Below are 24,055 nucleotides of genomic sequence, written 5' to 3'. Positions count from 1 at the left end.
TATCATTAACTTGGCAAAAGTTTCTTGTGGTACTTCTTATTGGAGTAAAAGTCCAGATCTGGGGGGAGGAGAGAATGAATTCTTAATTTTGTTCCTCTTTTAATTATAGTCTGTTAGTAGTTCTGTCATCTTTTCAACTCCACTTCTGTGCACAGACAAGGTAAGTTCCTGGTAATCTGGTGCCTCAGCGAAGCGTACAGGATTTATTCGCCAAAGGTAGGATGCAGCAGAGTGTTCCCAACACCCTGTTCTCAGTCACAACTGAAAACTTGTTGCAGAACAGCGTTCAAACCTGGGTCTTTCAAATCCCAGTACTTTATTAAATCATGAAATCAAGGAAGAGGCATGGGCTATATTAGTTCCAAGATGTGATTTATAACAGTTCCTCAAACCGTTCATTGCCTCTTACACACCCGTTCTTTAGTAAGTCTGAATATTTTTTTTTTTTACTTTTTTTAGAGTACCTTTCAGAGTATGTTCTCCACAATTGTACTAAGCCTCCTTGAGCCCCTTGGCTAGGTTGTGAATATTCTTAACTTTCAATTTTATATTCAGTAATTTTGGCTGTTACTTGTTTGATACTTGATTTTTAATAAAAATTTTTTTTTAAATTCTGTTCATGGTAAAAAATATGGGCACACGGTCCAGAGGGAAATGCAGTAAGCACTGCAGAGTAAGTAGTAATAGACAGTAGCATGCAACTCTGCTCTATAAAACACCCACTGATATCTCAGCCACTCTTAGGTTAACCTAAGTAGCAGAGAGCTGATTTTATTTTGTAAGAATTATGCCTACTACAACATCACAAGTGTGTAAAAACAAAACAAAACAAAAAAAAATCAGGTAGATGTGCCTTCTGCTCTTGGGTGAGTTCTCATCCAAGGAGAGGCACTTTGTATTTCCAAAAACCTCTGCAAATTTTCTAGAGAAATAGAAGGAATAAATCTCAGGAACAAAAAACGTTGATGGCTGATGCCAGAATCCTTTTTCTGTAGCATGCACGGGTGGGATGCGGTCCTGCTCGGGCTGTGGCACTGTTCTTTGGGACTGCACCCACCGGGCAGAAGAACATCCGAAGTGCCAGCTTTCACAGTTGTACTTAATCATCCCATTTTAGAGAGCGAGTCCTACCTGGGTGTACTTGTTACACTCATAGGCAGTGTTGTGCGGCGTATTTGGATATTTTTCAGCACAGCATGTGCCTTCCTTTTTTCCCCCGTTGAGAGCAGACGCTGTTTTCCTAGTTGATCATTACTCTGTCAGCATTTGACACTGGCCTGGTGAAGTCCACGCTTTTCTTTCCAGGCACAGAGTCCCTTTCCTGAGCATAGCTTCAGCACAGTACAGTGTTATAAGAAAAGGTTAGCCAAACCACCTGCCTGATTCCACTTTTTTACTCCTTTACTCCTCTTGTTCGCCCTCTCTGGATGATATTCTGGCCTGATTTGACTGCTGATTTGATACTACAGTCGAGCAGATAGTGGCCGTGTACCATTCTGCCTCCAAACAAAAGGCTTGGGACCATTTCACGAAAGCTCAGCGTAAGAACATCAGCGTGTGGTGCAAACAAGCAGAGGTTGGTAATTTTTTATTGTGTTAGATCCTCCAGCACAGTCTCTTTCTTGTCAGGATATTGATGTTAAGTTTGCACAATGCTTGCGTGGATAACAACACCTTAATTCACAGTGTAAGATGGGAATTACTCAGTCGTCTCTTGTGTTACAGGTAATCAATTTTCTCTTGGTATTTGTGTTGCTAGTAGCAATACCTTGAGATCTGTATGCTGATTGAAGTTGTGCACAGTAATAATAATTATTGATCTATTTTCTGCTGTTTTTAATGTTAAAGCAAGAGGGATTTCTAGAGAGATGTTAAAAAAAAAAAACCAACAAACCCTAAGCATCATCAGAGATCTGTTTTATCACATTTTTATTGACAGATGTGAGAGGTGGAAATAATTGCAGCTGGACAGTCTGAAAAACTTGAGGGAGGATGTTCTCATATTTGTGTATTTATCCCATGCAGCAACATTGCTAGTGAAATACAGGATTTAAAGGCGGTGACAAGGATGGGGTTGATGGAAGAAGGCATGTCACTCCAACTGCTCTTCCTGCAAGAGGAAGAATAGTTCTCAGTCCCTTATCTGGTCTTATCAAATCTTATTGGAGTCAGGCACAATGTCAGAAAAAATAAAGTGAAGGTAAAGAAAGGCTGTCTCTTGGGAAAGTGATGGTTTTGGGAGGTGTTTGTCCTGGAGTCTTGATGAAATACATGCAGCCTTCTGTCACCTGCATAGTAGGATGTCACATGGCTTGGCCGCATCTGGCAGCGGAGCCCATCTTGATGTTTGTCTGGCCTGAGGAAGGAGGGAGGAGATGGTAGCCCTCCACGTTCCCAGGAGCACAGCTAAGAGTGGCGGAAGAGCCCCGTGGTGGGTCTCCTAGTCAGAGCTCGTCTACCCTGGAGTCTCACTTCCGTGTCCCTTCCCTAGAAAGGCTAATGCTCAAAGTAGAAAGGTTAATGTTCAAGGTGGTAACAGAAGTATTGTCACCCTGGGGTATGAATAGTTTTGAAGGAAAGAGCAAGAAATTGTATTTTTCTTGCTCATTAAGCTTTTAAAGTAGGGTGGAGCTTGAATCAGTTTTTACCACTGACAATAAAGACTTCTTCGAAGTAGTAGGACCCAGATCTGAAGTGTAGAAAAGAACTGCTATGAAAAATACCTGCCTTTTATCCTAATCCAGGGAGACACTGCTGTGTTGGGAAATATTCTTTATTCACTGCAGAAACACTAACGGTTCAGGGCTGATCTTGTCATTTATGTGTCAGAAATAAGGCAAAGCAGATGCTTTCTCATCTCAGCATAACCTTAAGAAGGTTTCCAGCCCCGTGGGTTGCCAGCGTTCAGCAAAGCCATGCTGGGAATATCAATCTGGATGTGTAAGATGGCAGCCGTGGCTGAGGGACTGGAAAGGAGCTGGGTGTTTGGCACCGCTGTCTAAGTGTTCCCATGACAGATGTGTAAACAGCCGAAAGGGTCTTGTCTGCACACACTGCTGATTAGTCAGGTTTGGGTGAGAAATCCTACTCTGCCTGAGAGCTTTGGATTTTCATTTTTCTTTGTTTCAGCGCCCTTACTTGGAAGGCAAAGGTTTGCTGACTGCTGGACCTCGTCGTGTGGCTTTCCAGAGCCCTGTGCAGCCAGTAGTGAATGTACCCTCCTGAGAATGGGGAAAGGGGAGGCACCGAGTGAAGAAGCGTTTGCCTAGTGTTGCCCAGTAATTCTCTGGAAGACCAGTTTTTTGGCTCCCAGTTGTGGAGTGCACTCAGTACTTCTAGCCCACAGCCATCCTGCAGGAGCGTGCCTGAGTCTGTGTAGATTAGGTAGAGCTGAAAGTCTGGAGATGTTTCATGACACCTGCCCAGGTGAAGGCAGCGGTCAAAGACCGCTCTGAACCGCACTTTGTATTCTGAAGTGCTTGTTTATTCCTAGGAAAAAGGACTCTAATATGCAAGCCATAGAGTAGCAAATAAAGAGCAAGGTTAGCTTTCAGCCACAGCATCATGTTCAGTTACTCTTTCAGTACGATGCTGAAATCCCGTTCAGCTACTCCTTCTCAAATCTCTTCTGCAATATTCAGGTGTCTGTCTCAAAAGTAGAGCCCCAAGCTGGAGAGCACATATATTCTACCCAAATCCTGGCAGCGTACCTGTCCATCAGGCATGTACACTGATTTCTGTTAGGGATTTGAAGGCTAAGCTATACTAAAGTCGCCTGTGCAGCACATCAGTGCCACGTGTGGTATTCTGATATGTCTGGAAGAAATAACTTTCATCATCGCTTCTTTCCTGACAATGCTCAGAACAGGGAAGAAGAAATGGCACACAAATATTTTAAAATACTCAATTTCCAATACATTTGTATTGAAAAATAACAGTGTTAAATGAGTTTAGTGCTTTCATTAGGTAGCTACGACTCTGCAAGAACACCAAGCTCACAGAGCATCACTTGTGATAGCTCCGGAGGTGTTTCGTAAGTTATCACCATTTCCTCATGCAGTGGTAGGCACCATGTCTCAGACCCACGTGGATCCTACTGGTCTTGTCCCAGTGCGAAACAGAACGGGTTTGCTTAAACCAGCTCTGAAAACATTAGTCTGGGTGGTTAGTCTTAACTGTGTTAAAATACCATCTTTTTTTAACTGTAATAATGAGTGTCTAAAAAGAAACCTGTTACTCTCTGAGGGATGTTAGTTTCTGTGAAAGACATGGGATTGTCTCAGTCAGGGCATGGAAATGAAAGAAGCAGATCACTATATACTTTCATATAGGAGGGATCTTACAGGGTTGCTTTTTGTGAAACGGTAATTAATCCAGCACTCTTGGGTGTTAGTGCAAAACGCTTGTGATGTACATTATCCTTATTTTCCAGTGTATGTCAACATTAATCTTTAATGAAATGGTGACGCATTGATATTCCAATGTATGTGTAACACTAACCAACAGAAAAAAGTGCATCAAGTAGCTGATTAAGCCTCTCTCCATAGATCTTATCTGCGAAGGTATAAATGACAGATTTGAGATGAGAACATGATTTACAGACAGGAGAAATTGCTTTTCTGGAAAGAGATTGTACATGTATCATTCTTTCTATAGAGAAAGAGGTATAAGAGCTATATGGGCTTTGCCTTCTTAACCTTCATGATATAGTAATAAAGAACACTGAACTTTGTCTGCAAAGCAGAAATATGATAAAGTTTTCTGTTTGGTTCTGTAAGGTTATTTCTGTTAGGAACTTTCATATGGCTTCTTACAAGATTTGTCTTCCAGACTGCTTATGCATAGAACCACAGAATCACAGAAGGGTTTGGGCTGGGAGGGACCTGTGAAGACCGTCTAGTCCACCCCTCCTGCCATGGGCAGGGACATCTTTCACTAGATGAGCTTGCTCAAAGCCCCATCCAACCTGACCTTGAACACTTCCAGGGATGGGGCATCCACAGCTTCTCTGGGCAACCTGCTCCAGTGTCTCACCACCCTCATCGAAAAACATTTCTTCCTTATGCCCAGTCTAAACCTGCCCTCTTTTAGTTTAAAATTATTGCCCCTTGCCCTGTCACTACAGGCCTTGGTAAAAAGTCCCTCTCTGTCTTTCTTGTAAAAAAAGAAATATGTATATATAAAGGCCATCATGGGGAGTACAAATTTAGCGACACAATATCCTCTCTGCATGTTATATATTGAAAGGCTGCAATAAGGTCTCCCTGGAGCCTTCTCCAGGATGAACAACCCCAAGTCCTTCAGCCTTTCTTCCTAGCAGAGGGGTTCCAGCTCTCTGACTCTTTCTGTGGCCTCTTCAGGACCTGCTCTAACAGGTCCATGTCCTCCTTGTGTTGGGGACCCCAGAGCTGGATGCAGTGCTCATTGCGGGCTCATGTCCAGTTTTTCACCCACCAGTACCCCCAAGTCCCTCTCCCCAGGGCTGCTCTCAACCCATTCATCCCCCAGCCTGTATTGATACCAGGGGTTGCCCCAGCCCAGGTGGAGAATCTTGCACTTGGCCTTGTTGAGGCCTCATGAGGGTTCACATGGGCCCGCTCCTCCAGGCTGTCCATGTCCCTCTGGTTGGCATCCCTTCCCTCTAGCATAAGTCTTCCTGTGGTTAAGTGTTTTTCTTAGGTATGGAGTTCCTTTATTGCAAACTTGGAAAACAAGTCTATCCCAGTAGAGGCAGAAGTCATCTTTCACCTTTAAGATTATTTAACATCAAAAGTAAATCTGGGCAAAGTTGACAGGCTGGTGATCCATGATCACCACTAGGTTGGGTATATGCAGGCCACCTTCCCATGTATCTGTGACCTGAGAAAAATCTGTAGAGTTGAATACCCAGCCGGTGACCTTCTGGTAAAAAGCAGATGATTGATCCTCCACAATGTTGGAAAACTCTAAATGACTGTGTTTTCCTGGGAAGTTTCCAGCTGTGATCTCCCCATGAGACTGCACTTCTGGGACTTTCTTTCCAAATCCCACTGAATCAAACATTTTGTAGTAGCTAAAGGAAGAGCTAATGTTTTGTTTTACACCTGATAAGCCAGGTCGAGAGTCTGATTCAGATTATGCCTCTACTTTGAGCCCTAGTGCTCCTGTTCTTTCCTGCTTACTGAGATTGCTTACTATGACTGGGGTGGGAGCACTCTCTCCATTTGGAGCTGTCTTTTGTTCCAAGGTAAGTTCTCCCGGTGGGAAGAGGCTGAGAGACCACTGGTGAGGCCTCTTCCAGGAGTACTTGCTGCTGGTCTCAGCCTGCTGGTCTCCCCCAGCTTAGGGTCTTCTCTTAAAGGAAGGTGGACCCACAAGATGCATCTTCTTGGTACAGCTTTTGGCAGAATTTAATCCTGTGGATCACTGCATTGGAGGAAAGCCTGGCGGGCAGCTCAGTCCCGACTGTTGGGGAGTCGTTAGTCTAGGCCAGGGTTTTATTTTTATCGATGGTGACCTAAGGTGGTTTTCCCAGGCAGTGGCAGCAGGTCCTGTAGCTGCAGGCAGCTCATTAATAAGCCATGGAAGCTTGAGACCTGGTGAACCACCATGCTACGATAGCTACCAGCCAGCATATTCCCTTGCCTAGGAAGCGCCTTACTCAAGTATTCGGCTTCTCTGATGCTTTTTCCTTTCCCATCCAGGGCTCCCCCTTGGGTGCAGTCAGGGTGCTGGTGGCCCATGGCATAGCCTGCTGTGCAGCCCAGCCAAGCCTGGCCCTGCTGCGTGCTGTGCTCTGCACAGCCGTCTCCAGCTTCAAGGCCACTTTAGGCTTTCAGCTGTTGAGCAGAGTCAGTTAAAGACGGTGGGAAGATTTTCCTCTGATCTTCAACCCAGCTGCCATTTTATGGGTGGTCTCTAGGGCAGGCAGCAGTTGCTTTGGAAGTGTAGCCAGCGCTGCCCATCGTGCTTGGATCTGCCTTGTTCTTGCCCTTTCCCCATTGCTGTCCCCAAGGTGTCCATTCATCCAAGCTGAAAGCGTGGTCGTTTTCCCTGTTGGCTGCTCTTGGTGGATGCGTGCTCGGTGCTGGCAAGCATAGTTTTTGAAAGTTTCAGGCCATTAGAGTAAAATCTACAAAGAGCTGGACATTAATTTTATTTCATAAGCAAATCTTCTATACCTTTTCTCCTATGGCTGTTTCTGGGGTGTGTAATCCAAGTGAAGTTGTGGTAAATTGGCATCGGGTAGGGACACTTGGCCGCCTGTGCTAGCCTCTAGTAAGTATTCTTGACATCTCCATCTCTTTGAATAACTGACTGTTGTTTTCTGAATGTTGCTTGTCCTGCTCTGCAGAGGGGATGGAGAGGCTGAACTAGGCGTTCCCTTGCCTTGCAAACGGGCTGATGCGTGTCTGTGCAGAGCTTTGTCTCTGCCCGGTGTGAGTTGGCTGGAGCAGAGGACAGAGCAGGGGTTCCTGTGCGGAGGCGCAGGTGGGGTTGGCTGACTCTGCCTGGACAAGGTGAATGGAGCAGAAAGGACACACACAAGCAGGAGCTGGGGCGGCTCAGGGACCAGTGTAGGAGGTAGCATCTCTCTTCCTTTCCGATCCCTAATGTGGACCAAGGCTGTGACAGAGAGTGGAGAGGATCCCAGCAGCCGGAGGGAGAGTCACTGTGGTGCAGGCTGAGCACCGGTGGTTGGCACAGGGGAAGAGGGGAGAGAAGCTTCAAAGTGCACTGGGATTGATAAGGGTCAGGAGGTGGCTGGGGAGTCTCTGGCCTCTCTCTGTGTACTTGCAATTCCTGCTTCTATGGCATGACCTCTGTCTCGGGTAGGTTTTGTTGTTGTAGCCGTGCAGCTGCATGGAGGAGGCATGGAGGAACGGAGTGGGCAGCACTGCGGGTCATGCTGCAGCAGGGCAAGAGAGGTACATGGCGAGATAGTCTTGGAAGGTGCAGGATATGTTGTCTGGCAGGAGAAAGAAATGCCAGGGAGGTGTGTTACCTAGCAGCTGGGCTAGGTGTGTCAGGAGGGGACATCACTGGTGGAGGAGCTGTCACAGGTGAATTATTAAGAGAAGTCATTGTTGTGGGGTTAACTAGCAGGGTTTTATTGATGATTAAATGATGATAAAATGATAATTAATTGATGATTGAATGATAATTAAATGGTAATCAAATGGTGATTAAGCAATAATTGAATGGTAATTAAACAGTGATTTGACAGTGGTGATTCGACTGACGGTGATTTGACTGTGATTAGACGGCAGTCAAACACTACTACTTACTACACTTCTAATAATGAAGCTATAGCTGGAGAGAGAGAGAAAGAGATAAAAATATTGCTAGCACACGATATACTTTTAGGCATAATGTAAAATGTCGCTTACCTCATTATAGATATCAGATGCCGGGTAAAGGGTCTCTCAGCCTTGAGGGGTAACCTTGAGAGGCGTCCCTGCCCAAGGGAGATCACTGCCGTGCAGCCTGCTGCCGTACAGGAGAGCTCAGTGGGCTCAGGGGGGGGCTACAGATCTTTATAGTGTCAACTGATGGACTCGTAGTCAACCCCCCCTTTGGTGCATGCGCAGGTGTGCAGCTGTAGCGGTTTTAGTTTGGTCTAGTCCCAGCTCGGGCTGGTACTGTTAGCTCCTGAGAAGATACGGCCTAGCACAATTTCTCACGGTTTGCACGGCAGGGCTGGCTTCGGTCAGGCATACTTGTCGGTGACGGCTGAACCAGAGTACTGCTCACTCAGGGTGGGGGCATCTGTCACAGGCGCTGAGCAGGAGAGCGTGGGGTAGGAGCCCAGCAGGGAAGAGGCAGGGCAGAATGGCATCAGGGCTGGGCAAGAGCGGCACAACCCTCGGCTGTGCGGGGCAGGGGAAAGCACTGATAGCAGTTCGTGGCGGCAGGGCGTTACTGATCTAGATGTGTGCTGCAAGCAAGAAGACGTGAGGCAGTGACTCAGTGGAGGTTACGAGGTTGGCCAGCGCTGAATGTAGGAGAGGTGTGTGGACATCAAGCAGGGCAGATGCGGGGAGAGGGTTCACCGAGAAACTACACTGTGGGGAAGGCTAGGTGCCTGCCCTGGGGCAAAGAGTAGAGGGAGATGGAAGAGTTAGTAATACCAGTAGCATTGACAGATTGACTCATGCTAGATGTTGTCCTTGATCTGTCTGTGCCTAACTTTTTTTTTTTGTCATTTCCCTTTCTTGTAATATGGAGTTGCATTTTACAGACTTAAATTTCAGCATCTTTTTTATCAACTGTGCCTAACTTTTTTTTTTTGTCATTTCCCCTTTCTTGTAATATGGAGTTGCATTTTACAGACTTAAATTTCAGCATCTTTTTATCCAACCAATCTGTTCCTTGTAATCTGTATTTAAAAAACTCCTCTACTTTCTGAACCTTAGGAAATCCGTAACATTCATAATGATGAACTAATGGGTATTCGAAGAGAGGAGGAAATGGAAATGTCTGATGAAGAAATAGAAGATCCATCAGAGATGAAAGAAACAGAAGAATCAGGTAAAATCACTTTTTACAGCTTATAAACCAAAGTACTTGTCTCTTCAGTGGTTTCTTTCGGGAGCTGCATTCTGACCGTTCTGTACCCCAAAATTGTCACAGGCAGAGCAAAATCAACTGCAGTTATCTGGAGTTGTTTCCCCCTCAGTGCCTGGTTCTGTAGCCAGTGTTTGTCACTCCTCCCTGCGATGGTCAGGGTAACCTAAAGCTCTGTCTGAACTGCAGTCCCTAGCGAGACGTGTGGGGTTCATGGAGATGTACATGGAGGAGCTGTAAGCTCCCTGCCATGTGTGCAGGTAATGGCACAGGTGCAGCGGTGTGCGGCTGAGGTCACCTGCACGGCTGCTCTGTGCAGAGCACCCTGCTTTTGCAGCTACACCGCTGTCGACCTGAGCTGTCCCGTTTCAGTGCACCGCTTATGTCTGCCCAGCACCGGAGACACATTTACGCAGCAGCGGATCCCCATCCCAAGGCGCTGGGTTTCAGCGGTACTCTGAGCAGCAGCTGGGCCAACAGCAGCGCTTGGAGAGGGAGCAGCAAGTGTGTGCGGTGGCAGATGTGGCTGTAGTCTTAGCGCAGGGCTGGGCGGTCAGCTGCATGCTCCTGTGTCGTACAGCTTGAAATGCCCTTGGCTGGGACTAACATGAGAACTGCACTGTCCAAATACCCCTTCTCCCTTTGTCTGCAAGAAATAAAAGATGAATAGTCCAGAAATGCATTGAAGGACTTTCCTGGATATTGAAGTTACAAACGCTCAGCTTAGGAAATGCCATCATGAAGGTTGTGTGGGAAATCTTACGTTCCAGTGTTGTAACAACAACCCAGCAAATCTCAGTGCCAACTTGTTATACAAAGGGAGAAGGAAAAGTGGAGCCATACTGATTTTACCGGTGCACACAAATACTCATGTAGCCATATACTCACCAGTATTAAAACATGTCCCCAAGTAGCCTGCCCAGTAGTGAGGCACCAGGATGTGTCTCCAGATGGTCTGTCCAGCATGCAGGCACCAAGATGCTTGTATTCTGTTGGTCTGCCTGGGATTCCTTCGGGTGTCATGGAGGACAAGGAACACCAGCTATTGAGTCCTCCTAATGCCCTCTGGGTCCTTTCTAGGTTAGCGAGCCTCTACTGGTTTGGGGTCTGTCTTGTTGTACCCGTTAGGATCTTTTGCCTCTCCATTCTGTCCCTCTCTCTGAATTATTTAGATTTATTCACTGTCCCATTCTCTCCCCCTGCTATCATTTCTTAAAAGGCTTGAATCTGGTCTCTAGGGCGTCAGTGGACAGCCCTAGTTGTGACTCTGGTAATGCAGCGCTGAGGACCATACCGTCCTTCTGGGGCGACAGAAGCTGGCAAAGCTGTGCACCGCAGTTGGTGAACTGTTCCAGGGCTGCTTCCAACTGTTGTTTCTCGCATGCTACCAGTGGAGTTAGAAAAATCTTTGGTCAAGGTTGCTTCCAGTTTATTCTCTTCGGATGATGAGCCTGCCATAGCAACGTTCCTGTTCAAGCTGAACTAACATTTTAATGCCTCCAAAGCATTTTCCAGGTGCCCTCTTGCCACCAACCCCGACCCCATCTAAGCAAAATTTTTCTATGGTCTGTTTTACCAGACTCTAAATGCTGTGACGTGCTCATCATGCTTTGCTTAGATCATCAGAAGAGAAGTAGCCAGGTCCTTTCCTTTGTCCTAAGCAATGTCCCTAAGCTGTCTCCTGCCTCAGAAAGCTATGAAAGGCCCATCTTTCCAAACACTTCTGCTAAAAACACCTAGCCTTTTCTTCCTTCTGAATTTCCTTTTCTGAAATATTCAGACACCTCCGCTGTCTCAAAAGGTGCCTTGCTGAGACACCTGCACTGTCTCAGAAACGCTGCAACTTTTTCCTGCTGTTACTGAGCATTTCACTAGCAAATGGGCACAAATCTTGTCTACATGAGTGTTTCAGTGATGTTCAGGTACGTTTTCCACTGCTATGGGCTATGCTAGGGAGACTATTTATAGGCTGTCATTGGAAGGCTTTTCTTGCCCAGTGGTGGTCCTGCCTCCCCCTCATTGTTCCTAAACTTGCCAGCGCAGTGTACAGGCATGCTTGCATGCGTATCTCTTTCAGCTGTAGTAGAAGCTTAGAGAATCTCCTTGCCTGGCCCTGCTCTGTGTGGCCAGATGGTGAACGGGAGCAAAGAGTAGACCTGATGGGCAAATGACCAGGCAAAATCTGTCGGTTCTTTGAATTCATAAAGAGCAGGGGCTTACCCTGGAAACTGCCTTTTTTTGTCCAGATCCATTTTAGGGAGTTAGTTATTTCCACCCTGGTTTTCTGGTATGAGGAAAGCAGTCTTTGATCTAATGAATATTGCCTGCTGTCCTTCCTTTTGAAATGTGTAGCTGCACAGAGTGGGGTCCAACACACATTCACTAACTGGGAGATGAGTGGGGGGCAATTAGATAAAACCCACCCAAAACCCATCCCCTTCCCCTGCAGCATGTCTTTGTCTTCCCTGTCTTCCGAGTACAGCATGCGAGTCCTGGGCAAACGTACCACCCCATGCTCTGGCCATGGCCCAAGTAGCAGAGGTTAATAGGAAGGCTGTGGGATGTCAGGCTATGCCCTCCACCTCATGGGTATGTTTTGAAACCTGCTGAAGCTGTCTTTGCAGCCATAATGTTATGTAATCCCATTCCTGAATTTATCAAGCCCTATGTGGACACCAGACTGATGCAGGTATTTCATCCCATGACTTGATGGAGACATTCTTCTGGCTGAAGGTGCCAGTGGAGCCTGTCCCAGAGTCTTTCAGCTTTGCTGGTTGGGAAAACCTGCTTCCTTGCCAGCATGGTCATTTCACCCCAATATGTTCTTTTGCTTCTTTTTTTTTTTTTTTCTTCCAACTTAAATACTGCATTCACCATTGAGAGGTGCTCTTTGAGCAAAGGAGCTTGTTTTCTAAAGAGATGTCGCGAACAGTGGTTAGGACAAGTTCATTTTGGTGCTTCGGATTTGTAACAGGGCAGTGGGAGCTACAGAGAGACACTGTGTGCTGGGGGAGAGCACCCAAGGACTTCTCGCCCCCGGTTCTGTGACTTTTGATCCCTGCCTACCTTGTTCTCCAGCGCTGGTATCACAGGTGGAAGCCCTGAAAGAAGAAAACGACAGTCTGCGCTGGCAGCTGGATGCCTACCGGAATGAGGTGGAACTGCTAAAGCAGGAGCAAGGCAAAGCGAGCAGGGATGAAGACACAACCAAGGAGCAGCAGATGAAGCTTCTCCAGCAGGCTCTGCAGGGGATGCAGAAGGTGGGCCCAGACTTTTCTATAGCTATGGCCTTGCTACGAAGGCGCTGTGATATGGAGCAGAAACACAAGCAAAGACATTTTGCTTTTCAGTGTGATCAAAACTGGCAAATGGGAGCAACTTTCTGTCATTTCCAGTGTTGCCAAAAAACCCCAAACAACCAAACATTCAAAACAGTGATTGTGTATGAACTGATAAGTCACATGGAAACAATCCATAGTTTATGGATTCCTTGTGTGCTCTTTGCTTTACCACACTGTGACTTCTGAAGTACTGAGTCTGTGCTTAACCACTCCGTAACCGTGTGAGATCCTGGTTACCAGCATGAGCAAGAAAGTGGGAAATCCCAAGCTTGCTTTGACACCTTTTCTGAACTTTACTGGGCTTTCATTCTCATGGAAATGTGTAGGGCATGTCTTGCTCTTTGGGATTTCCCTGGGCTCAATATTGAGTGGTTTGGGTCCTCGTAAACCTTAACGGTAGCCCTTGGGATATTAAGCCAGACTGATAACCAAGCATGTAGAGCATATAATTGTTCAGGTAAGCACTTTCTTAAAATAAGAACCTGCAGCAATGCTGTGAAGGCTGTGGTCGTTCTCTGCATGAACCTGACATATGAACTGACAGCACTGGTGTTTGTGGTGTTGGAGCTGGCAGGAAAAGCCTTCTGTAGTCGCTGTCAGCCTTCAGTGCGGGAGGAAACGGCAGGAATTGCAGGACATACCTGCAAAAAGGGAAATCTGTTATCAGGCAGGTCAAGTTTCTCTTTACACCGCTATCAGGATGAATGGTGCTGGGAGAATATTCTGGAGGAACTGCCTTGATGAAAAAAGATGCTGTTTGTAACTATTAATGAACAGGTTTATGAATCTTTTTTTTTTCCCCCCTCCTAGTTGAGGGAGAAAAACATTAAACAACTGATTAGGGGTGTTTTAAACATGGAAGAAGCATTCACTGAAATATATATATATTTACGTATCCTGGTTTGACTTAGGAACGCTGCTAGGCTAGCGCCTTCACCATATAAGCTTTTCTCCTCCTGGTGACTTGATCTTGCCTATTTATGGGAGGCCCAGTGCTGTTAGCAGTTTGCTGAGCACTGTTTTCTTGTGGCTCCGATGGGAAATCAATCACACTTTTCCTCTGTCGCCTGTGTTGGCTTGTTCCATTAAGTTTTTGTACTCATCTGCTTTCCCTATGGACATGTTCAAGGGTACAAATTTGCTCTGAAAGCAGACTGTTACATCCACAACCACAGCTTGGTTCTCCTTGCTAGATACCAGGTTGGGCTTGAGAATTTCATTCTGCTTACTTCTGAGAGGAGGGTTGTGTTCACTACCCAGCCTTTCTCCTGAGCTTTGCTAGTCAGGGCAGCGCACAGCTTGCTGTGGTGGGTGGTGCAGCACCCTGCACTGCTGGGCTGATGCCCAGGGTGGGGAGCAGTCGTCACATTTTTCTGCAAGTGGAATTGTGCAAATAATGGTGCAAATCTCCTTATCTAGTAGCTGTTTCAGAGTATTTTCTTAAATTGCAAGACACCTCTGTATTAACGTGGGGCTAGAGATTTAGGAAGACTTTAAGGTGACTTCCCCAGCTCACTTGTTTCTGTGCTGCTCTTTCCCATGTGCTGTTTGTATGGCCATAGCGTGAACCAGACTGGGGGAGAGGAAGAGTTACCTTTAACATGGGTCAGGCCCACAGTCTAGCGCACAGCACATGCTTTATTTCAGGGACAGTGAAGGTTTGTTGATGATGAAATTACTGCCCCATGTTTACAAAGTCATGCTTTTTTTGTATGCTAATAAGCAAAGATGTTTCTAAGGTACATTGTAGAAAGGATTTCTTCTTGTTGTATACTTAACCTTTTAATTGTTCTGAATATGATCTGTCTGGTCTTCATGGAAAAGCCCTTATTCATTTTACATTCTTTAAATAGTAGGAGGTGAAAGGCAGGTTAAGAACTGAGTTTATCTTTTCTCTTCCAGCATCTTTTGAAAGTACAAGATGAATACAAAAAGAGAGAAGCTGAGCTAGAAAAAGTGAGAGAAGACAAACTAAAAATAGAAACATTATTAGAAAACCTGAAGGAGCAGGTATGTGCTATCCCAGTGCTTCCTTATTCTCAGCAGTGAATGCAGTCCTTGGATTGCATGGTCCATCATGAGCGCAGTGAAGGGCAGAGTGTAGGAGATGCCTAGCCCTGGCTTAGGAGCAGTTGCCTTTGGAAAGCTAGAAAAAATTACCCGCCAAATTGGAGGATGTATATCAGTAATGAACTTGCTGATTGCTTCATGTACCAATGAGACAATCTACACAAGCAACTGTATAAATAAAAGATTACCTTTCATTTTATAGTATACAGTGGTATTGCAGCTGAAATGTGGTTTTTCTGCAACCTGAGCTTTAAAAGATAAGAAAAAGGGTCTCAGTTATGAAACATTGATTTTTAGATTTGCGTTTTAGGGACGTGTTTTGATCTGACCTCCATAAAACGCTATTGAATTGAAAGTTTTTGTCAGTGTTATAATATTCTTATGCTTGCTGGATTTATTCTAAACACAAATACATACTGTTTCTTCTCAGATGTGATCCGCTCTGTCTTTTGATTGTGGACCCATGCAAGAATCTAAACTTGCTTGGTCCTCTCCTCTATAGCACTGTCACAGTTATACAGGATAGACAAGAAACATTACGCAGCACTTCTCACTGAGGACCACAGAGCTGAGTCCTAGGTCTTGTCTCAGATTTTCAATCTTTAGCCCCGCATTTTTGTGCCGTGAGCTGGGAAGATGATAAATGTCTTTCTAGTAATTAAAAATGGCTTTGTATCCCAGTAAGCTTCAGTGCAGGAGCTTCAGTGCCTGATATCAAAGAACAGAAATAACAGACTATCATCAGTAATCTTTCCTTTTCTTTACCTATATATACAGCAAAGCATAGCAGATGAAGAGGACAAGGAGAGAGATGCGATTGATTGTCAAGGGAATGTAAGTCCAAGAGTTTCTTTTCTGTTACTTTAGTCAGAATATCTTACTGAGGGAAGTAATGACACCTCATTGTAAAATGAAAAATTTTTTAAAGTTTGGTTTGTTGTGAAGTGTATAAGCGTGGTACATACAGACTGTCTCTATGTACAAATTAAAATTGTCAAGTTATCCATTGCTAGCAGCTGCTGGCTGGAAGAACAGTAGGTATTTGCAACACTGTGGTGTAAAATGGGTTTTGGTGTGCAAGCTAATTTCTTGCACTGTTATTTCAACTAGCCTTCAAAAATATCTGTTGGATCTCCAAGGGAAAGCAGGCAGTGTGTTGCCAGTATAACGCTACTGGCTGAACTGCAGTCCCTGTGTCAGCCTGAAGCTAGCTCCGTTTCCACAGTGCAGACCTTTACTTTCTCCTGCAGAAGCAAATTATAGCCTGCTTAGGCCAGGACCGCACAGTTTCAGTCCTGTGTAGTTCAGAATTGCACTGACGTAAGAAGTTAAGCAAACCCAAGGAACTGTTTAATTATATCTTTGTTATTGGCCCAAGTCCAGTCCGTTTCACTAGTGACTGGTGGCTATTTCCAATTATAGCTGTCTGTAGCTCTGACCACTGGAATTCTGCATAAAACTTAAGAATAAAAGAAAGTCCTGCTTTTAGTGCACCCACCAAGTCTTTGCATCACTGGCAGTCTTGTGTTTATTTTGGGGATAATAAATTATGCAAAATTCTGTTTTAATTCAGTACCATAAACTCAAATCAAGGACAGTCTGACCCTAAACCCTTTGCGGCCATTGGGCACTTGGTTAATCATATTGCCTCAGTTTAGGCATCTGAAAAATAAATGTTTACATCTGAATTAGTCACTGCAAGGCTTGCTTTCTAGTCTGTCTTTTCTTTTATTATTTAAAATAAGGCCCTTCTAGAGCAGACGTCATACGAGTGAACAGGGCTGATAAAGCGTGTGTTGTGGCATCTTGCTTAACTTCGTGGGCTTTTAATCTAACTTGATAATTCAGACACAGCAGCATGAACATAGCTGTGCTTTGTTGGAAGCATTTTTGCAAAATAAACAGTAGATACAGCAATGCGATGAATGCAATGACTCACAGAAACAGGAAGACAAAAATACAGCCTCTGTCAAGTCCAACCAAGCTGCTGCTTGACGTGTAAGAGTGTCTGCTGTGCTGCTGGTGTGTGGAACGGGCCCTGTGGGTTTTTGCAGGACAGCAGTACATCCAGAGTTTGTGCATGCAGCCAGGAGAAGGAATGTCCGGTTGAGAAGACGTTGAGCAATAGTCCTGTGAAATCTGAACGAGAAGTTCTGTTAGTTGGTAAGTTCTTTTGGTGGGCTTGGTGACGATGCTGGAGACCTGAACTGAGTGGGACTTACTTCAAGGTGGCCTCACAGCTCCCACTGGCCACCTCTTGTTCCTTTGGTTGTGCCAATGGAGGTGGGAGTCCTGGAACCAAGGAAAGCCTCGAGCTTTGGTGGGGTCAGGGTTTCACCTTGTGCATTGCTCATGTGGAAATCTTGTGCTGTCCACCTTTCAGTCAAAGCCACACACATGTAAAGGGGGCTCGTGTGTAGTGACAGCCCAGGTCAGCACATACTGGAGTGCAAGTTGCTCTTCTGGGAGGCATCACTGAAGGTAGTACGTTACAGAGGAGGGTCTGTCTTCATTTGGTTAGAGCCTAATCAACCTTATGGGATCCTAAGCAGTGTCACAGGCTCTAAGACTTCAATCAGCTTGAGCATTGCAGCACCTCACAGTATGGATGACATCTGTGGACCCACACAGCAGCAAGGCACACCGTTAGGTCAGGCATGGTGTGCCGTGGACCCCGAGCAGATAAGCTCTTCTAGCTTTAGAAGCTGTAGCCAGGGAGGAAGGAAGGGTGGAGAAAGGTGGCAAGGAGAGAAGGCCGGGCTCAATGGGGTGAGAAATATTGCCAGCATTTTCAAGTGATGCTCACGAAGGGATTGGTGACCTCTGATTTACAGCGCAGGTGTATCTGCTACCCTTTTTGTTTCCTTTCCCCTTGCCTATTCCTAGTAATATTGAAAAATAACCTAACATGGCATGCTACGACTTTTCAGCCCAAAGCACTGGGTAGCTGGGGATTTTCTGGAGCATTGAAAAGGAGGAACAGAAGTCCTGGTCTTGATGGGACAAGGCATTTTCTTTAGTTCATTGTTGCTCAGCCAAGCTCTACTTAGCCATCCCTCTACATCTGATTTGAGAATAACAATAAATCATTTATTGTTATCCAGATGGATCTGTTTGTGCCAGATCGTGGGCTGGTTTCTGCACTGAGAGGGAAGGGACTTTGGGCAAAACCAAAGGCACAGCCTTTTTCCGCAGATGATGGTCAGAAATGCAAGTCAGTCTTTTTGATATATGGTCCTGGCCATGAGCTGGAAAGGAGTCTCTTCGTGACAGGGTGCAAACTTGGGTTGCTGTATTTAACTGAGTGCTGCAAAACCGTTCGGATGGGACACACATGCCACTGCTGCTCTCCCCATTTGAATTCTGTCTTTTCCTGCTCCTTGACCTTTGATGGTACAGCTGGAGGAGAGCTCTGCTTTCCCTCTCCTTGGGCCTTGCATCCCCACATGTATGATAATCTCGGTGTGGTTCATCATTGGGCACATTACCAGTACTCGGCAAGGAGTGAGAGCGGTGAGGTCGGTTTTAAGTGCTAACCAGCTGCATTGGTTAGCTGTTGTTTCCTTTGCAGTCTATGAGCCAAACCTCACTGTACTTAAAACCAAAAATGCCCGATTAGATCCCTCTGTGCTGTGCCAGTAGTGACAGAGAGCTGGTGTTCTGAGCTGGCTCTTGTCTCATGAGAATGACGTTTGTGGTGTTCCTTTCCCCAGGAATAATTTCAACGTTTCTTCACGTGCACCCATTTGGAGCAAGCATAGAGTACATCTGTTCCTACCTGCAGCGTCTGGACAGCAAAGTAGGTGAACCAACACTTCCAGTTCCCTGAGCCAGCCTGGGCGGTATGTTTGTGCCCCGAGTGTGTTTGGTCTGTGTGGCTGGTAAAGAGCTTCACTCCCTCCCTGGGAACGGTGCGGGGGCTGGACAGTAAGAACTGGTGTGTATTAACTGGAATAATTTGCTGGAAGAGGACAAGGGAAGGGGTGAACTTCCTTGGAATCACAGAATGGTTTGTGTTGGGAGGGACCTTTAAAGATCACCTAGCCCACCCCTCTGCTGCGGGCAGGGACCTCTTTCACTAGATCAGGTAGCTCAAAGCAACCCAGCTTCTGGCTTAGCCCTTACACAGCTTAATGTTAACCTAAATGCAGAGTTGAAGATGATGTTCTTGCTGCAAATGTTCATGTGTAATCCTGCTCGTAATTCAAGAAGACCCTTTGACAGTAGCTGTATTTTGCAGCAGTGAATTCCATCTTTAAAATCTCCGTCTAAAATGTATTTTTGTTTATTCTGTTTAAGTTTGCTGCCTTTGTTTCCCTTATCCTATGACCTCTAAGGAAAAGAGCAAACAGCCTGCCTCTTGCATACTGTTTATTATCTTATGACATCTGCCATGCCACTGTTTGTATATATTCTCTCTAAACTGAACAGTCATATTGGTTTTGTGTCTCTGAGCAAAGTTTTTCCGTATTTCTGATCTTGTAGCCCTTCACTGAGCCTTTTCTGTCTCTGTTTTGATACTGCCAGTGAAGTCACTTTTACGAGGGTGCTGTGCAAGGGCCTTGTACTATAAAAACATAAGCACTGAATCACAGTCCCTGCTACAGGGGTCTGTGCAAAGTGGAGGGGTCGAGTCCTGGGTGCATGGGGCAAGAAGGGCAATAACAAGAGCAGCGTTCATGCATTTTCCTTAGTACAACAAAAAGCTGCTGTTTCCTGCAGTATTTCTCCTGCAGTATTTCTGTGTATCGCTGGCTTCAGACTCCTTTTCAGAGTAAATGGGGAGGGACTGTGCAAAGGCTTTTGAAGGTTCAAGGAAATTACATCTTGCTCCTCTGCTATACCGTTCTTCGGTTGTCTTCCTGAAAGCGCCCCAGGAACAGGAGACTCACCAGCATGGGAATCATCTTTTGCGACTGGAACTTCTTCAGCTACTTTTGTTTATAACTTACTGTTTAATTTGGTTTAGTGGGCATGGCGGTGTTGGGTTGACGGTTAGACTCGATGATCTTAGAGGTCTTTTCCAACCTTAATGATTCTGTGAATTTTCTCCATTCTAAGAAAGCACGGCTTGCTGGCCTGTGTTTTCCAGGCTTACTCCAGCCCTTTAAAGACACATCTAATAACTTATCTTCTCATTCTAGTTCTGAATTTGTCTATGAGGCGAACAGCTGCCTTTATTTTTCTTTGGAACTCCTAAAGAAATGTCATCGTATCATTCATCTGACTTCTGGCACTTCCTCTTTGGGATCTACGCTGTAGAAAAAGGCTACTGGAGGTTTCTACAATAAGCTTAGCAGAAAAGCCCAGTGAAAAGTGCATCCTTTAACCTCTGCAATGGCATCAGTCTTTTTTATTGTTCACTGACACTCAGGTAAACACATCAGCCTGCTGACTTGCACAGGTCTTTTGTGCTTGGTCTCTTGAAAGGAGGTCTTCCCATTTCTTCTTCAGGTTACCTCTTAGCTCTTTTGTCTCCCTCCTGATTATTGCAGGAGCTAGGTATTAGTTGGGGGTGTTGCTTTTAACATCTAGCAGATCTTTGGGCTTGAGGTGGGGTAGGAGTTGGGGGGAGCACTTGAGAGCAGAACCTGGTTTCTTGAAGCTGCCAGCAGGAAAAGAGGAGGAATATCTTTCCGCTGTTCCCTGCCCATCAGTCTCACCAAGAAGGCCAGCAGGTCAGCAGACAGTGCAGAAATTAAGATGGAGGGTGGTTTGAAGCCACGAAACAGTCCTTACAGAAACTCTCTGTAGTACTGTGGGCATCGCAGGTGCCGGGCAGTGTAGATGATGCTCCTTCTGGGGTGTCCACTCTGTTTCATGTCTTAGGCTGGACCTCTGCCTTACCAAACCCATTGCCAGCCTGAGCTTGTGCTGTTTCTCTGTCTCTCTCAAAACTTGGACTGTTGTTTCTGCCTGATTGCAGAACAGCGTGATGACAAAAGCGCATCCACCAAATGCAAATCCATCTTGCAAAGTAGGTGCTCTTGATCTTTATCACATGTTGGGCACGTTTTGAAACTGTGGACCTGCAATTACTGCCAAAGGGATTTCAGAGGAATGCACTTGCGCACTCATGAAGGCTTAAAAGCGAACATACTTTCTGTGTACGTTGTCTTCCCAGTGGTAAGTGGTACCCTGCACTCTTGGAAGTAAAAACCTTTTCTCCCCAGCTAAGTGCTAGCTGAAAACTGTAATTCATGCTGGCATACACAGAAAGTAAGTGAATTAAAAGAACAATGTAATGCCTCCTTGAGAAGGTCAGAGTTGAACATGAGTTTGGAAAGATGGTAGGGGAAGTGACTCAAGATTATCTCCTGGAAAATCCAGTTATGCATTGTATTGGAGACCACGAAGTGGGATCAGGCTTGACATTACAGAACAGTCAAACTGAATCCACTGTGGGAGGGGTGAAAAAGAAACATCAGCAGGAGGAAGCACCGCTGAGGTGCGTGGTCGATATGCACCTGGCTTAAAGCACAGCCCCTGGAAACTCACAGTGCTGCAACTACAGAGCTACAACCTCTGCAAACTGTAAAGGGAGTTAAAAATAGACAGTGGCTGTGGTAGATCAACAGACCGTGTACAAAGGATGTCACATTGCGCTGCGCTGCTGGAAAATATCCATGTTTTTATCCAAAAATACATCCTAATGCTCTGCCTGACCAGCAGGTGGATGACAGCAGAAGCAGTCTTGAGTTCTTGTGAATATAACAAATAAGGCTTTAATTTTTCTGCTGCCATAAGAAAACCATTGCAGGCAATTGAATATAAGGTGGACACGACCTTTGCACTCTTTATATGTCCTGAAACTGTTAACTTGCAGCATCTTAAAAGGTTTTTCGCTTGCTGAACTTTAATTGTATCTAGTAAATGCCTGAGCAATCACTCACTGTTCGGTTACTTCATTTTTAGTGACATTTTCCTTCTGTTTTCACAGATTTGCACCGCGGAAGTGGAAGTTCTCATGACTCGACTCCAGAACACGTTCAGGCAGGAGCTGAGTGGGGTTGGGGCCAGCCTAGAGAAAAGGTGGAAGTTTTGTGGCTTTGACGGATTGAAAATGACTTGAGCTTTGACTTAACGCTGAAAACAACAGCAGGATATGTACGCCAAGAAAACCTGGGATGCCTCTTACCTCTGTTCATGATTATCTTGCACGCATCACGGACTCGGGTGGTATAATGTGTAAGTGAAACTATTAAGTCCAGAGCAGCACTGGAAGAAACTTCAAGTTCTGTAGCTTCTTTGATCAGCTATTTGTTAACGGGCGAGTGCTGTTCAATATATTTTGTGAAAAAAGTTCATGTCTGATATTTTTAAGCGCAGCGTGTTGACTGTATGTTTTGCCAATGTTGTATGTGTTTTGTGTGCCCAAATCTCTCATCCTGTACCTTCTTTTTACTGGTAGGAACAGCCATAGACTGTCTTCTGAAGCAACAACAAAGAGGAATTTTCTGGTTTCTAGAACCACCAAAAGGGAAAAAAAAAAAGGCATTTTTTTAGACATTTCTATGATTAAAAACCGAGGTATGTTTAAACAGAAGATTTAGATGGCTCAGTTCTCTGAGCCAAACAATTGGTTCTTTTTCATGCTATTTTCTCTACTAATGGTTTAACAGTTAAGCTGAGATGAAGGCAGTGTCACTAGGAGCCTAGTGTGATTGTGGCAGTGCCACTGGTGGTCTGTGCATTGCAGAGTCAGTCTGTAAATAATTTTTTACATGGGAAGGGTATTTAATTTTCTATTGATCTGGGTGGAGCAGAGAGCCTACATCAGATCTCTATTTTAGTAATGGCTTACCACCCAATTTCTCTACCCACTTTGCTTTGGAGACCGAGCTTCTGGAAGTGCTACAAGCAGCACAAACTTTTCTCCTCCTGAATCTTCCCAAAGGCTGTTCCTTGAGTTCCCAGTAAATGCCAGGCTCCTCCCCAAACCTCTGCAGAAGGTTAGTAAGATGCAGGGTAAAACGCCTCGGCCCATCAATCCAACCTGTCCAGGTCCCTCTGCAGAGCCTTCCTACCCTCGAGCAGATCAACACTCCCGCCCAACCCGGTGTCGTCTGCACACTTACTGAGGGTGCACTCGATCCCCTCGTCCAGATCACTGATAAAGATATTGAACAGAACTGGCCCCAATCCTGAGCCCTGGTGAACACCACTTGTGACCAGCCGCCAACTGGATCGTCAAGCTCTAGACAGTCAAAACACTCCCTAACATAGAGAGCTACCCCACCGCCTCTCCTTCCTTGCCTATCCCTTCTGAAGAGCTTATACCCATCCATTGCAGCACTCCAGTTGTGTCAGTCAGCCCACCAGGTTTCCATGATTGCAACTATATCATAGTTCTCCAGCTGCACAATGGCTTCCAGCTCCTCCTGTTTGTTGCCCATGCTGCGGCCGTTGGTGTAGATTCACTTCACTTGGGCTATTGATCCTGCCACCTTTTTTGGGGGAGAAGCCCTAGTTCCTATATGACTGTTCTCAGGTGCTTCTGTGGTTCTTAACACATCAACAACCCTTGTGTCGTCGCTGCCGCATGGATCTCCATTCCCTACCGTCACTGAGGTGGCTAAGGTGCTGTGCGCATTAGTACAGGGACATTTCAAATGCGCTCCAGTGTACTCAGCACACCGTGGAGCAGACAGAAGGACCTCGCTAGCACACCGTCCCTGAAACACTGGCGTGCCAAACCCAGGCTTATCTCTAGCGAGCCTGGCTTTATCCCTTTCCCCCTTCAAATGTAGTTTAAAGCTCTTTCAATGAGCCCTGCTGACTCCTGTGCAAAGATGCTTTTCCCCCTTTGAGACAGGTGTACCCCATCTGTTGCCAGCAGGCCTGGTGTCCTGTGGACTGACCCACGATCAAAACCCCCACATTCTGCTGGTGACACCAGCCTCGGAGCCAGGTATTGATCTGCTGGCTCTTCCTGTTTATTCCCTCATTGTTCCCTGCAACTGGAAGGATAGAGGAGAACATGGCCTGTGCTCCTGCTCCCTTAACCAGTCATCCCAAGGCCCTGAAGTCTCTCTTGATTGCCCTTGGACTTCTTATTGCAACTTTGTCGCTGCCTACCTGAAAAATCCATAATGGAC

General features: G+C 45.7%; 1 protein-coding gene across 2 annotated transcripts in view; it reads left to right on the top strand.

Moving 5' to 3' along the window:
• Nucleotides 1-22,976, top strand: part of ENOX2 (ecto-NOX disulfide-thiol exchanger 2) — a 58,272-nt gene extending 35,296 nt beyond the window's left edge. For both annotated transcript variants that reach the window (XM_009334697.1, XM_009334696.1), the window contains exons 8-15: nucleotides 1,470-1,576; nucleotides 9,396-9,510; nucleotides 12,625-12,806; nucleotides 14,790-14,897; nucleotides 15,735-15,791; nucleotides 17,012-17,120; nucleotides 18,671-18,756; nucleotides 21,898-22,976. In XM_009334697.1, the coding sequence (XP_009332972.1) occupies nucleotides 1,470-1,576; nucleotides 9,396-9,510; nucleotides 12,625-12,806; nucleotides 14,790-14,897; nucleotides 15,735-15,791; nucleotides 17,012-17,120; nucleotides 18,671-18,756; nucleotides 21,898-22,029 (896 nt within the window). In that variant the 3' untranslated portion in view covers nucleotides 22,030-22,976. The remainder of the gene's footprint in view (nucleotides 1-1,469; nucleotides 1,577-9,395; nucleotides 9,511-12,624; nucleotides 12,807-14,789; nucleotides 14,898-15,734; nucleotides 15,792-17,011; nucleotides 17,121-18,670; nucleotides 18,757-21,897) is intronic.
• Nucleotides 22,977-24,055: the final 1,079 nt, after the last annotated feature.

The sequence above is a fragment of the Pygoscelis adeliae genome, unplaced genomic scaffold (assembly GCF_000699105.1).
Source record: "Pygoscelis adeliae isolate BGI_AS28 unplaced genomic scaffold, ASM69910v1 Scaffold412, whole genome shotgun sequence".
In the NCBI taxonomy this organism is placed as follows: domain Eukaryota; kingdom Metazoa; phylum Chordata; class Aves; order Sphenisciformes; family Spheniscidae; genus Pygoscelis; species Pygoscelis adeliae.
This window is presented reverse-complemented; position numbering and strand designations above follow the sequence as displayed.